Raw genomic sequence first — 14,936 nt, 5'->3', positions numbered from 1 at the left:
CCAGGCCTGGTTTTACGTGGAAAAAAGCTAGCAGAGTTAAATTCATGTGAAAATTTCAAAATGAACTTGCATTAAAATATATTCTACTGTGAAAACAAAAGGAAACAATCAGACCCATTCCCTCATCTCCCTCCTTACCCCCCAACTCTTCAAATGGAAAAAAAAATTATATAAATTATATAACTTGTGAAGTTTTATAGATATATTGTCTAGCTTTTAATCTAATTCTACCTGCCACAACCAAATGAGAGTTCCTGCCTTGTACATTTCATTGGGACATCGTGTATGTCACACAGAATAATGTCTGTGCAGCCTTTTGAAATCATTATGCAGTCCCCATCCTTAAGAAGCCTGTTTTGAGGTCAGGGATACAAGACAGAGAAATGTAAACTGACCAGTGAAGACCCCTGGGTGGTCTATGTTCAAGTGCCAACTGTTTGGTGGTTGACTTAAAATGTCATTGGAAAAGGAAGCTAAAAATTTATATATAGGGAAGGAGAACAAATGCAGTGAGATACCGTGAAAAGTACCCTGAACTAAGCAGGAAGCCTGGGCAGTCGGCTGTGTGATTATGGCGAATTCATCTATCTTTCTGAGCCTTTTTTTTGGCCTACAGAATGATAAGGCGAGTGTAGATTATCTCAAATGTTTCTTCTAGCTATAAACTGCAATGATCCTATGATGAAGGACAACTGAAAAGGCCTGAGTTCACATTTCAATCAAAAATCTAGTTTTGAGACTTGGTTTAAAATTGTGAAGTAATCACAGGTAGAATGGAAACCTAAGACAAAACTTGTTAAAACAATCGTATAGCTCACCATATCAGTGATTTTTTTCTTTTCTTTTTGGTTTGTTTGAGTGCTTGCATTTAAAAGATTCGTTTTGCCTTACTGAAAGAATTAGAATATAGAGGAAGAAGAAAATAAGCATGATGACATCATGCTAGCCCCTATTTTCATGCTCCAGAAATTTGGCTAGATATTTGTCTTTCCATTTCTAGAACTAATTACATCCTTTGAAGCATCAAAATCATTTCTCACCTATTTGATATCTGAATATGCAGTATACAAACTTGTTAATATAATGTAGCAATGCAAAAGAGGACTTTGCGGCAAAGTAATCACATGTTCAAATCATTCAGCATTTTTATGACATTTCATGACTCATCTCCTCAGTTAAAGGGAAGTAAACTATTAACAGCTAATATAAAAATTACAATTTAGGTATAACAATTTATAAAGCATGTAATTTACAAACCACTTTCACAGGTAGTCTCTTATTTTTTCCTTTTGATGGTCCTGATGAGTAGGTAAGTGTCTCACTGATACTGACTTACAAATAGAAAAAGATCTGTAACAGTTAACTGATTTCTCTGAAGACGCAACTGGATGACGAACCTTCTTTCTCTTCCCACTCTGATCTGCTATCTCTCTGGTGGATTTTAGCACCAGTTGACAACTTAACTATATAAAATTCTTTTATATAAATTAATCAACATCATTGGTCATGGAATTGACTAGATGCAATAAATAGGTAAATTCAAACCACCTCCAGAATTTCTTGCATCAAATAGTATAATTGCTTGCATTTGATCTATGTTTTCACTTTGATTTATGTTTGATTTCTAAAATGAGTTATCACATTTTCTGTCATCTTATCTCCATTTAGAGGTAAAGAATTCAGCTTCAGAGGTAGAAAAGATTTTCATGCTTACAGTAAGCCAATTTGTTGAAGGAAGGAGATGAATGGGTCTCATGACTCCTGACATTTTAGTCCTGTTTCTTTCCTAATCAGTTTCTTTCCTAAGCATGCATCAGGCTTTCTAAGCATGATTTTATGCTAATGAGCATAAATTCTCTCATTTAGTCCTTACCACAGTCCCAGGACATTGGTAATATTTTCTCTATTGTAGAGGCATGGAAACCAAAGCTGAGAGAATTTAAGTAGCTAGCCAGAATCGTACATACCTGTGAGCTACAGGGATTTGAACTCAGATAGATGGACTTCAGAACCCATGACCCCTGGCTCTGCAAATCAGAAAATATCACCATCTTCCATGTCTTTGATTTTATTTCTTCTTTGGTCATATTACATATGAAAATAATGCCAGTTATGTGGTGACCTTGGGTAGATAGATAAGAAAATGACACAGTTCACAAGAAAGTTCTTTAAAATAACATTGAGGCCACTCATGGTTACTTTGAGTTCACAGGGGCAAATTGTCTCTGTATTACCACAGTGGGTCCAGGCTAGATGTTTTGAAACAAAATGGATCTGTTTAGGTGTTTTTGAATTGATAGTGTTCGGATTCCCCCAAAGGCAGCCTGGCTACTTGTGCTTCAGCATGCCCTACAGAATGCGGAGGGAACATTGGGGAGAGGCACCTGCCAGTACCTTTCAAACAGTACTCTCAAGATATATATTTTCTTCCTAAATCATGGTATCCCTAAAGGGCAGATAAGCAGGCCCACTGTCTTCCTTCAGTCGACACAGTTTAGACAGTGTGTGGCTTCTGTGGACTGAAAAACAAAGAAAACAAGGGGTAGAAGTGGAGGCTAATTAATTTGTATTTTGATATTTAATTAATGGCGATAAGGTCTGAAAGCACCTACAATTAATGACACTGTGGGCCATGAGAATAAGACAGCCTAGGTCAAACAGAATATAAAAGAGTAGGTGATAAAAGGCATACATGTAGAATTGATGTCAGAACCATTAAAATATGAACGACATGTGTGTGTATGCCTATGTAATTAGAAATCACACTTGCCTACACTCACACACATTAGGAAGGCTAGGCTTCTGTAACAAATAAAACCCAAGTAATGTCTCACCAGAAGAGGTGTTGACTTCTCAGTCACATGGTGATTCCAATCTGCAGTGCTGATGGTAGAAGATGGTGCAGTCATTTGGGAACCCAGGCTGACAATGGCTCTACCATCTTTCCATCATCAAATTTGCCCTGGAGTCACCATCCCAGTCAATCATCAGAAAGGGAAAAGGGCTTAGAGGCACTCCTGCAGGAGGTTGTATGCTCCAAGCCTTGAAGTGGGACAAATCACTTCTGCCTACATTCCATTGTCTAGAACTAGGTCTCATGGCCAAACCAAACTCAAGGAAGCTGGGAAATGCAACCCAATTATGTGCCCAGAAGAAGAAAAAGGATTATGGTGAATATCTAGCACTCTCTGCTGCTGACTGTAGGTAGCCTATTCTGAAGCAATGAGGATTTTGACCTGTTGGGAGGTTATTGCAATAGTCCAGATGAGGCATGAGAACTATGAGAATGTTTAGGATGAAGAGGGGAAAATATATCTAAAATATATTTGAACTTAAAATCAGGGTTTGTAAATAATTGGATATGGGGAATGAAGAAGAGAGAGGAGAAAAGAAGGAGTCTGTCACTGACTCATTGACTTTTTTTGAGACAGGGTCTCACTCTGTCACCCAGGTTAGAGTGCAGTGGTTTGATGATAGCTCATCGCAATCCTGAACTCCTGAGCTCAAGCAGTCTTCCCACCTAAGTCTCCTGAGTAGATAGGAACAGGTGCCAACCACTGCACCTAGATAATTTTTTTATTATTTTTTGCAGAGGTGGGAGTCTTGCTATGTTGACCAGGCTAGTCTGGAACTCCTAGCCTCAAGCAAAATTCTGCCTCAGCCTCCCAAAGTGCTGAGATTATTGGCATGAACCACTATTCAATTTGGGTTTTGGCTATTCCACTTGAACTGACTGTCATTGACTATTCAATTTGAATCAACTATTTAATTTGAATTTTCGTTGTCTGCTGGGTGGTGCTCCTATGAACTGAAATTGTCTCTAAAAACAAAATGGTTGTATGATGACCCAGATATTCGTTTTTTTTTTTACCCATCCTCTTAACTTTTCATTCATCACCAAAACCCAGAGCAGTTGTGGAATTATGGAATTTAAATGTGTTTTAATTATTTTGTCTTGAGAATATTTAATACATGTTAATTAATTGATAAATGTTAATTGATTTAATGAGACATTACTATATCCATGCAAATTAAGCCAAAATGAAGTACGCATCAACTATGATTACTGTTTGAGCTCAAAGGTTAATTAACACGTTTTGATTATAGCAAATCATGATACAAAGAATTAATTCTATCTCAAATGTCATTATTTTACTTTGACAGAAATAAATGGTCTTATTGAATACATTATAGCTCACCAAAAAAAAAAAAAAAAAAACAAAACTGGCAACAGTGGTGGAACGATTAACAGCTATTAATTCCTGGCAGTTCGGCTAGAAAAAGAATATTGGCTCAGATTCTAGAGTTTTCAAAGCTGTAAGGACTATTACTAGAATAGAGCTCCGCATTTGACAAGAGTCCCCCCTCATGACAGGGCCTGGTGCCTGCTCCCTTTGTGCATGTTTTGAGAGAAAATGTTTAATAAATAGAACTGAAGGCCAGTGCGGTGGCTCACGCCTGTAATCCCAGCACTCTGAGAGGCTGAGGCCAGTGGATCACTTGAGGTCAGGAGTTCGAGACCAGCCTGGCCAACATGGCAAAACACTTCCTACAAAAAAAATATAAAAATTAGGCATGGTGGCGCATGCCTGTAGTCCCAGCTACTCGGGAGCCTGAAGCATGAGAAACATTGAATCCGGGAGACAGAGGTTGCAGTAAGCCAAATTCGAGCCACTGCACTCCAGCCTGGGTGACAGAGTGACACTCTGTCTCAAAATAATATATAATAATAATAAATAGCTGTCAGAGAGGGCCAGGGTTCAGAATGAAAACTCTGAGTTTTGAGTTCCTCACTGTCCCTGATTTTTATTTCTGCCTATTCCTGAAGCTATTTATTTGGGATTGCCTCTCTCCATAATGAGTCACTTATCTCCCAATCACCACATCTTAGAGCCCGTAGAATCACCATTGATATCAATTTGCCTCTGTCCTACAAAAAAGAAAAAAGTTGTAATAGTTTTTCAAGTCAGTGTCACCTCATCATTCCTGTCCTCTCCTCTTTATGTCCTCTGTTAGTCTAAGGCCCAGTGGTTTCTAATCTGATGGTAGGAGGAATTTACAGATGAAGGAGGATGCTTTTGTTTGTTACAACAATGTCGGGGAGGGGCTGCCACTAGCATTCAATGTCTGAGAGGCATGAATGATAAAAGTCCCAGGACATTCAGGAAAGTCCCTCATGAGGAAGAATTGTTGAGTCCCAAATGCCAATGGTACCCAACGGATGAGAGTGAAGGACCTGGGTTACCACTCCTGCTTAGAACACCTGCCCTTGCCTCCTTGCTGGTCTACACACCTCCAGCCTCTCCCGTCTCCTATCTTTTCCACACACTGTTGCACAAGACATGAGACTGCCAAATTCATCCTCCAAAAAGCTATTCTAATCATTCCTAACTCCTGCTCGTAAGTCTTTGATATCTCCTCATTTCACACTTATTCAGAAAAAATCTACTGTAACCCAATATCCAACAGCCTTCCCAGGCTTACATAATCAAGCTTTCAAAACATACTGCCTCCTACTTTTCTTCATCCATGCTGAGCTTCAACAGCTCAGTTCCCTTAAACCTCCTGCCTCTCCCAATCTGGTGTCTCTATTCATGCCGGTTCCTCTCCCTGGAATTTCTTTCCCCTTCTCCTCTGCCCTTTTAAATCCTGCCTGTTCAGGATCAAGCTTTGAGTCTGATCTTGCACAAAGCTTTTCCTGATCCCTAAAACAGGAAGTGATTTCTAAAGTTCCTTGGGTGTGATCTGAAATCGCTCTTGCAATGTCCTCTCGCCTTCTGGCCTGTGGGAGGCTGTCCACAGCCCCATTGGACACAGCATATTCCTTTGTGTTTTCAAATATTAAGTAATTGATATAAAAGCTGAGCTAACACTGTAAGTAGGTAAAAACCTTGAAGCCGGACTTTCTGGGGTTTAGTCCTGACTCAGTAAATTACCAGCTGTACGTCCTCACTTTACCTCATTTCCCTCCTCTATGAAATGAGGATGATGACCATGCCCAACTTATATGACTTAGGAGATAAAAGGAATAACTATATGTGAGGTACTCAGAAGAGTGTCAGGCACATAGGAAGTACTCAGTAAGTGTTTGCTCTGATTCATATTTCCAAATAGAGAACATCAGTGCTATGCAGTGTGCATGGGTATGGCTCTTATTTTGATAGAGACTCACCTCTCATTGAATTGCCTCATCATTCAGTCAGATCCTTTGGGCCAGTCAGTTAAATGTAAACTGTGTGGTCATGTAAAATGGAAGTGACAGCATAATTTTCCTCAGCATTTCAGAGCAGTGTTCATATGGTGCTGATGTGACCCCCAGCATCAGTTCCGGTTCTGAACACCTGGATACTGACCTTTGACTTGGTTAGTCAGTCGCCACAGGGTCACTAGGTGTAATGAGCCCTCATCCTCCAGCAGGCCAGCCCAGGTTTACTTTCATAGCAGAGGCTGGGGTCCAAGAGCAAGAATGGAAAGCACCAACTCTTGAGAACTGGAACAGCATCATCCACTGCATTCTGTTGGCCAAGGCAAGTCACAAGAACAGCCCTGATTCAAGAGCTGGAGAAATAAATTCCACCTCTGGATGACAGAAGCTGCAAAGTCTGCTTGCAAAGAGCATGGGTTTAAGGAAGTATGAACGACGCAGGCCATTAGTGCAATCAATCTATAGTACTTCAGCTGTTATCTCTATTACCTAGATACATAATATGATACAAAGAAGAAAGTGCTAGGAAGGTAATAAAAGAAAACCTAAAGAATTTTAAGGAGGAGAATATATTACCTCTATAAATGACCCACTTGGAAAAGATGATGATGCAGTAGAAAATAATTTCTACTTTTCTCTTTCTGTGATCTACAAATTATCTACCTAAGAACTCTAATATGTTATATATGTGTTATAACACAAGAATGTGCACAAAATGAAATATAAAATTATATGGAGAGTGAAGGCCAGGTGCAGTGGCTCATGCCTGTAATCCCAGCACTTTGGGAGGCCAAGGAGGGCAGATCACCTGAGGTCAGAAGTTTGAGACCAGCCCGGTCAATATGGCGAAACCCTGTCTGTACTAAAAATACAAAAGTTAGCTAGGTGTGGTGGCACACACCTGTAATTCCAGCTACTTGGGAGGCTGGGGCAGGAGAATTGCTTGAACTTGGGAGGCAGAGATTGCAGTGAGCCAAGAACATGCCACCACACTCCAGCCTGGGCTACAGGGTGAGACTCCACCCCAAAAAATAAATAAATAAATAAATAATTATGTGGAGAGTGAAGTTACAGCAAGAGAAACTTAAGTCTGGTCTTTATTTACACCCTATCAAAAGAAATCTTCAAGCATGTCATAGATGGAACTTTCACCCTTTCTTTTTTTTTCAGTTCAGCACTTTGTTTTGCTCATACAGAAACAGCCCTTTTTAATGAGGATGAGCAGGGGAGTGGGGATGCAAGAAAAATCAGTCACAGGAAAGAATCAGGCACAGAAAAGGGAAGAAATTTTGTGATGGACATGTGCATGGTTTCAAAATGACCCCCTGCTAAACCTGAGATATTTAAGAATTATAAACAAACAAAAACACTTTGAGGGGAATGAGCTGTATGTGTGGCAAAAGGCGACTGAGTTCTTCACCACCAGTGGATCGAGGGATGAAAAGCATCATGCTGTAACATCTTTCTAACTCCGAGTGTAATCTGAGGACCAACAGCATCGGCAGCACCTGGGAGCTTGCTAAAAGGCACAATCGCCTCCCCTCCCCAGACCTACTGAATCAGAATCTGCATTTAGCAAGGTCCCCAGGTGATTCATATGGTCCCTAAAGTTTGAGGAGCACTACTGTAATAAATATTGTCCTGGGTTTTAGAGACAGAAAACCCCTTGGGCAGGTCAACTCTCAAAGCCTGTTTCTTCATCTACACCATAATGATACCAGTCTACAACGCAGGTTTGTCATGGAGAGAAATAAGTGAGATGGTATCATTCAGTGTTAGGGAGGAGAGGCAAGGGACAGACACCTGGACCTGACATCCACTCTGAACAGCATTGGTAGGAAATGTGGCAGCTTGCCTGCCGCCCCCTGGGCAATCATGCCAGGATAATTAATTTTTTTTCTTTTGAGACAGGATCTCACCCTGGCACCTAGGCTGGAGTGCAGTGGTGCAATCATAGCTCACTGCAGCTTCAAATTCCCAGGTTCAAGCAGTCCTCGCAGCTCAGCCTCCTAAGTAGCTGGGAATGCAAGTACACAACACCACACCTGGCTAATTTTTAAATTTATTTAGAGACAGGTGCTCCCTATGTTGCCCAGGTGATCTCAAACTCCTGGGCTCACAGGATCCTCCTGCCTCAGCCTCCCATAGTGTTGGGATTAAAGGCATGAGCCACTGCACCTGGCCTGCCAGGGTAAGTTTTAAAGGGAAGCAAATTTCCATTTGCATTGAATTTTCCTTCTACATACAAATCAGGTTTCTCAACCGTGGCTGTTTGTAAAAATAAGCTGGGGAATTATTTTTAATACTGAGCATCCCTGGGTCCTACCCCAAGAGATTCAGATTAATTTGTGTGGGTGGGGTGCCCCAAGTGGTGGTAATTTTTAAAAAGCTCTATGGGCAATGTTAGTGAGCAGCCGGGACTGAGAACTGACCCCGGATCCCAGTGATGGGGCATGTGTGGGAAGGTGACACTCAGCCTCTGTCATCTCTCTCCTTCCCTGTCACAGTGCTCCACCACATGTGGCCTGGGGGCCTACTGGAGAAGGGTGGAGTGCAGCACTCAGATGGATTCTGACTGCGCGGCCATCCAGAGACCTGACCCTGCAAAAAGATGCCACCTCCGTCCCTGTGCTGGCTGGAAAGTGGGAAACTGGAGCAAGGTAACGTATCAGGCTTGGCAGAGTCTTGGAAGTAGAGAAGGTGGGGATGGGTTGGAAATGGAATCTTATATAAGCACTCGCTAAAGTCGTTTTTTTTCTTTTTTAAATATACTTTAAGTTCTAGGGTACATGTGCACAACGTGCAGGTTTGTTACATATGTATATATGTGCCATGTTGGTGTGCTGCACCCATTAACTGGTCATTTACATTAGGTATATCTCCTAATGCTATCCCTCCCCGCTCCCCCGACCCCACAACAGGCCCCGGTGTGTGATGTCCCCCTTCCTGTGTCCAAGTGTTCTCATTGTTTAATTCCCACCTATGAGTGAGAACATGCAGTGTTTGATTTTTTGTCCTTGCAATAGTTTGCTGAGAATGATGGTTTCCAGCTTCATCCATGTCCCTACAAAGGACATGAACTCATCATTTTTGATGGCTGCATAGTATTCCATGGTGTATATGTGCCACATTTTCTTAATCCAGTCTGTCATGGTTGGACATTTGGGTTGGTTCCAAGTCTTTACTATTGTGAGTAGTGCTGCAATAAACATACATGTGCATGTGTCTTTATAGCAGCATGATTTATATTCCTTTGGGTATACACCCAGTAATGGGATGGCTGGGTCAAATGGTATATTCTAGTTCTAGATCCCTGAGGAATCACCACACTGTCTTCCACAATGGTTGAACTAGTTTACAGTCCCACCAACAGTGTTTTTTTCTGCCTTTCTGCTTCCCTTTTGCCTCTTATAAAATCAGGGATGAGCAAATCATGGGCATTACTATAGTCCTACTTCAAGTTACACAAAAGTCTTAGAAGTACAGAGTTTTTATTAACCCACATGTGGTAACCCACCTGTCCTTTCTCTTACAAGATAAACCAGAAAAGTTAAGTTTGGGTTATTAATTGCTTCTCCAGCATGCAATGCTATTTCTATATTACTTCAATTTAGCATTTTAATGAATAATCCTATATTATCATGTATATAATTAAATCATTAATCACCTGTGCTTTACAAAGCAAATATATGGTTTAATCTTCCAGACCCAAAATGAAATGAAAGCTGAGATATAAAGAATAATTTGGTCTTTAAAAGCATACTCCCTGCACTGATCTTCTTATTTATTTTTATTTTTATTTTTTTGAGATGGAGTCTCGCTTTGTCACCCAGGCTGAAATGCAATGGCGTGATCTTGGCCCACTGCAACCTCTGCCTCCCGGGTTCAAGCAATTCTCTTGCCTTAGCCTCCCGAGTAGCTGGGATTACAGGCACCCACCACCATGCCAGGCTGATTTTTGTATTTTTAGTAGAGATGGGGTTTCACCATGTTGGCCAGGCTGGTCTTGAACTCCTGACCTCAAGTGATCCGCCCGCCTCGGCCTTCCAAACTGCTAAGATTGCAGGCGTGAGCCACCGCACCCAGCCATACTGATCTTTTTAAAGTGCAATTTTACCATCTTTGCTAATCTTACTGTGATTACTCATTTTGCTGTGCTGTCTCCATAGTTCCTTGTGAAAAGAATGTATCAGGTTTTCAGATTAGTTAGCCTTGGTGCTTTGAGACACTAACTAGGCCTGATCTGCTTGTCATGCTGGACTAGGGCTTAGCCAGCTCTTGGGGGATAATTCAGGGCCATAAGACACTGGTCAGCGGTGAGATTGAGGGCCAGTTGGCAGGTAGGGAGTACAGAGGTGTGAGCTGTGCATATGCCTGTTTGCCATACATTCTCAACCCTAGGAAGCCTGGTAGACCCCTGTCTTCTCTCCAGGGAGCTGGTTCCTCTTGATAGCTGAGACACGGGAGAAAGGAAAAGAAAGAGCTACCCAAGAGGTTTAGGGAAGCTGATGTCACCTCTAGACATTTGTTTCTTCATCTAGTGAAGAGCTCATGTCCCCAGACAAACAGGACCCAGAGGTGTTGCACTGGGCATTTCTGTCTCTGGTTCTCCTGGAGGACTTACCATCAGACAGGAACATGGGATGCTACTGTCTGATGGTTGGTCTTTAGGACCCTTTCCCAAAGCAAGGCTCTGGTCTTTGGAAGAGAGGGGTTGTGAGGCTACTCCTTGAGAAAATTACCACCTTCTTTCTCTTTCTATATCATTTTTCTTTCAAGAATCGATACTGGTCTTTTTTATTTCTCTTCGAACTCATAACAAACTCAGGATCCGAAAAGGACTGAAAGTTTGGCTACAACTTGTCTTCCATATCAAGAGAAATCTCAAGAAACATCTCATATCCCTGAGCTTGCCAAATGTTGACCAAGTCCTAAAGTTCCACTTTCCCCTCACTGGGAATAATCATTTCATTGGAAATTACATGACTCATGAAAAGGAAAGATATGTGAAATAGCTTGTGTTTTGAAAAGGTCAGCTCCAGCCTGAGGGAGTCTAGCCAGTGCAAACCCTGGATGAGAGATTAGCGAGCTCATCTCTGGAGTCCGGCCTCCTAAGGAAAGCCTAGCTTCACTCCTTGCCTGGCCTATAGGGTCTCTCTCATGCCTCTCCCTCTCTCTCTCTCATGGCCTATAGGGTTGCAGATATATTGATTAATCTCTGTAGTGCCCTGAGTGGTTTTGTAGGAGTTATTTCTGACACATCATCAAATTCAACTAGAATGAGGTAACTACTATATCTAAAATCTAATCCTCAAAATTACTCTATTCCTACCAGTAAAGAAAGTGTCTCTTTTATTAGATAATAGATAAACCTTATATCAAAGACACTATGTAACTACTGATGGTCAGTTGCCCTGATTTTTGTTTTTTCTGACTACTATTATGGGTATTGCATACATCAGCAGTCCCTAACCTTTTTAGCACTAGAGACCAGTTTTGTGATCTCTACAAAATTCTTTTCCCACAGACTGGGGGAATGGTTTTTGGATGATTCAAGCACATTACTTTTATTGTGCACTTTATTTCTATTATTATTACATTGTCATATATAATGAAATAATTATACAACTCACCATAATGTAGAATCAGTGGGAGCCCTGAGCTTGTTTTCCTGCAACTAGACGGTCCCATCTAGGGGTGATGGGAGACAGTGACAGATCATTAGGCATTAGATTTTCATAAGGAGTGTGCAGCCTAGATCCCTTGCATGCACAGTTCACAATAGGGTTTGCATTCCTATGAGAATCTAATGCTGCTGCATTAGGTCGCGCTCAGGCATTAATGTGAGCAATGGGGAGCAGCTGTAAATACAGATAAAGCTTTGCTTGCTCGCCCGATGCTCACCTCCTGCTGTGCAGCCTGGTTCCTAACAGGCTGAGATATAACAGACTGGGGATTGAGGACCCCTGGCATACATGGCTTGTCTTTCCTAGAGATATTAACTTAAATTTTATCTTAAATCTTGAATATTGAGACCCCTTTTTCTAATTAGTTTTTTTCTGAGATGGGGTCTCACTTTGTCACCTAAGCTGGAGTACAGTGGCCCACTCACAGCTCACTCCAGTCTCAACCTCCTGGGCTCAAACAATACTCCTGCCTCAGCTTCAAGTAGTTGGAGACCCCTTTTTCATATGGATGTCTAAAGTCCAAATCGTGCTAGGAAAGATTTGAAGGCCTTCCCTCTCAGTTTCACTAATTCTGATAGGCCTTTTATGCTCTCTTTGTGGCAGACCTCCAAAATCTAGAGCAGGAAAGAGGATCCCTGGTTTTGCCTTAAATATCCAGAGAGTTTGGATTCTGCCAAATTGATCATTTCACAGATACTTTCTCAGAAAGAAAAATTCTAATTTTACCTGGAATTTTCTGCATTATTCCAGCAATCTCTCCTCCAGATCCAGAAACACTTTAATTCTCATAGGATGACAGGGTATGGTGCAGCCTCACCTGAACCCACAGGTATCATACCTGAGGCATCCAGGTTACTCACCAGGAACTTCTACCACTGTGATTGCTGTCTGGATTGCAATTGTTTTACTGTCTTATTTCTCTCATACCATTCTTCTTGATGAAGCCTGATAGAACTGCTGTGAACATTTTCTCATATACATATGTCAGGGTCATGACTACACCAAAGGTCATGTTGCAGTCCGAAGGGAGCGGGTGGATGAGCAGAAAGAACACTTGGGGGCCATAGGCTGGTGAAAAATTATTTTATTCAGCAGCAACTCTCATCAGCAGCTTTTTCACACTGTCTGCCCCATCTGGGCTGCTTAGTCCGGCTCCCACACACAGCTGCATGGCTGGCCCTCCCTTGCTTTCAGGGTCAGCAGCTTAACTCTTTCTTTCTCTCTGGGCATGAGCGAGCCGAGCTGTGTCCTGGCTCCCCTCTGTCCATCCTTGCAGATGGACAGCTTTGGCTCTCTCTCTTTCTCTTGGTGCAGTGTGACCGCACAATGTCAAACAGGGCGTTTATACCTTTTACAGACAACAGTGGCTTACAGCCAAGTGATAGCCTTCCCATGTTATGGCTCCATGGCTGTGATAACAAGTGGAGTTACACACCTGCACTCTAAACTTGCTGAGTCACAAAGGATGTAAACATCCTCCCTCGGCCTATCCTTCACCAAAGCACAGCCATGTTCCTTACAACATGACAGAAGACTGAGACATTCAGATCTCTACCTTTCCAGTGTCTGGAAGTAGTTTATCACAGTGGCTTTCTTCCTCTTCGTGCATTAATCTGTCTGAAACAAAATCAAGGTTGTCATCCTCAGGTTTGTCCCAGAGGCAGTCTTGGAAAAATGCAATTCTGCAGTATTGAATCCTAGAGGGGCTTGACTTGGAATCAGATGTATCTGGGATGATAACCCTGCTCTGTCACTAATCAGCATGTGACACTCCCTGTTCATCTAACTACTTAGGAGCTTTAGTTTTCTCACCCCTGAAATGAAGTAGATGATATTGCCTCTACTTACTTTGTAGAGTTGTTGTAAGGATCAAAAGAGGAAATGTGTGCGATGAACTCTGTACATGATAAAAGACCATTCAAACAAGGCCCTGGACAAACGTCAAGCTCTAGGTAAAAGTTAGGACTGGCTATTGGACATTTACTAATCTCTTGCTTCCTGCACTTGGGGTAGGAGGCCTGTGGACAGGTTAGGGAAGTAAGCCCTGCCAGTGGAGAAACTGGCCTGAGAAGGTGTTCACTCCCCAGTACTACACAGTCAGGGTGCTCAAAGTGTTCCTGAACTCTGGAAGACTTGACCTACCGTGGATGCTAGTACTGCCATGTGCCTGACATTGCATGGAAGCTTTGGATAAACAATTTTATTTTTACCATAATACAGGACTTTATAATTCCCACTAAGGAAACTAGGGCTTAGAGTATTTAAATCACCAATATACACTTGATCACAAAACTAATATTGAATAGTCTCAATTCTAAGAAACCATCACCTGGGGGATTATGTCATTTTAATTACAGCTTTTCAGAAAGAAATGAACCACTACAAAATTAATATGTACATCAGTTGTAGGAAACATGCCAGTTTCAGAATGTTAAAATTTGTATGGGGGAGGCTGGGCGCAGTGGCTCATGCCTGTAATCCCAGCACTTTGGGAGGCCAAGGCAGGCAATCACTTGACCTCAGCAGTTCAAGACCAGCCTGGGCAATATGGCAAAACCCCGTCTCCACTGAAAATACAAAAAAAATTAGCCCGGCTTGGTACAGCGCATGCCTGTAGTCCCAGCTATTCGGGAGGCTGAGGTGGACGGATCACTTGAGCCCAAGAGGCAAAGGTTGCAGTGAGCCAAGATTCTGCCACTGCACTCCAGGCTGGTCAACAGAGTGAGACCCCATCTTAAAAAAAAATCATATGGGAGAAAAAGTGATTCTTCTGATGGAAGAAATGTAGTAAGAGATAATAATGAGCTTGAAAAATCCTCAGCTGGGTTTGACAGCAAAACCGTGCATCATCTGCACAGCTCCGCACACTTCCTCACCGACATTTTGTCTGTTTCTTCTGAAGTTTTGGGAACTGCTGATTTGACAACCCCTTTATTACTTCTGTTAGAATGAACATTGCCCTTTTCGTAGCTACGTCTAGCAGATCTTGATTTATTTCTGAAGTGTATCAGAAAGATTTTTACTTTTTTTTGTAATAATCTCTT

At 41.8% G+C, this 14,936-nt stretch overlaps 1 protein-coding gene across 2 annotated transcripts in view; it reads left to right on the top strand.

Moving 5' to 3' along the window:
* ADAMTS12 (ADAM metallopeptidase with thrombospondin type 1 motif 12) overlaps positions 1–14,936 on the top strand; it is a 349,097-nt gene that overhangs the window by 302,300 nt on the left and 31,861 nt on the right. For both annotated transcript variants that reach the window (XM_012501615.2, XM_012501616.2), the window contains one exon: positions 8,713–8,865. In XM_012501615.2, coding sequence (XP_012357069.2) covers positions 8,713–8,865 — 153 coding nt within the window. The remainder of the gene's footprint in view (positions 1–8,712; positions 8,866–14,936) is intronic.

The sequence above is a fragment of the Nomascus leucogenys genome, chromosome 6 (genome assembly GCF_006542625.1).
Source record: "Nomascus leucogenys isolate Asia chromosome 6, Asia_NLE_v1, whole genome shotgun sequence".
In the NCBI taxonomy this organism is placed as follows: Eukaryota; Metazoa; Chordata; class Mammalia; order Primates; family Hylobatidae; genus Nomascus; species Nomascus leucogenys.
The sequence above is the reverse complement of the archived record's forward strand: the minus strand, read 5'-3'. Positions and strand labels throughout refer to the sequence as shown.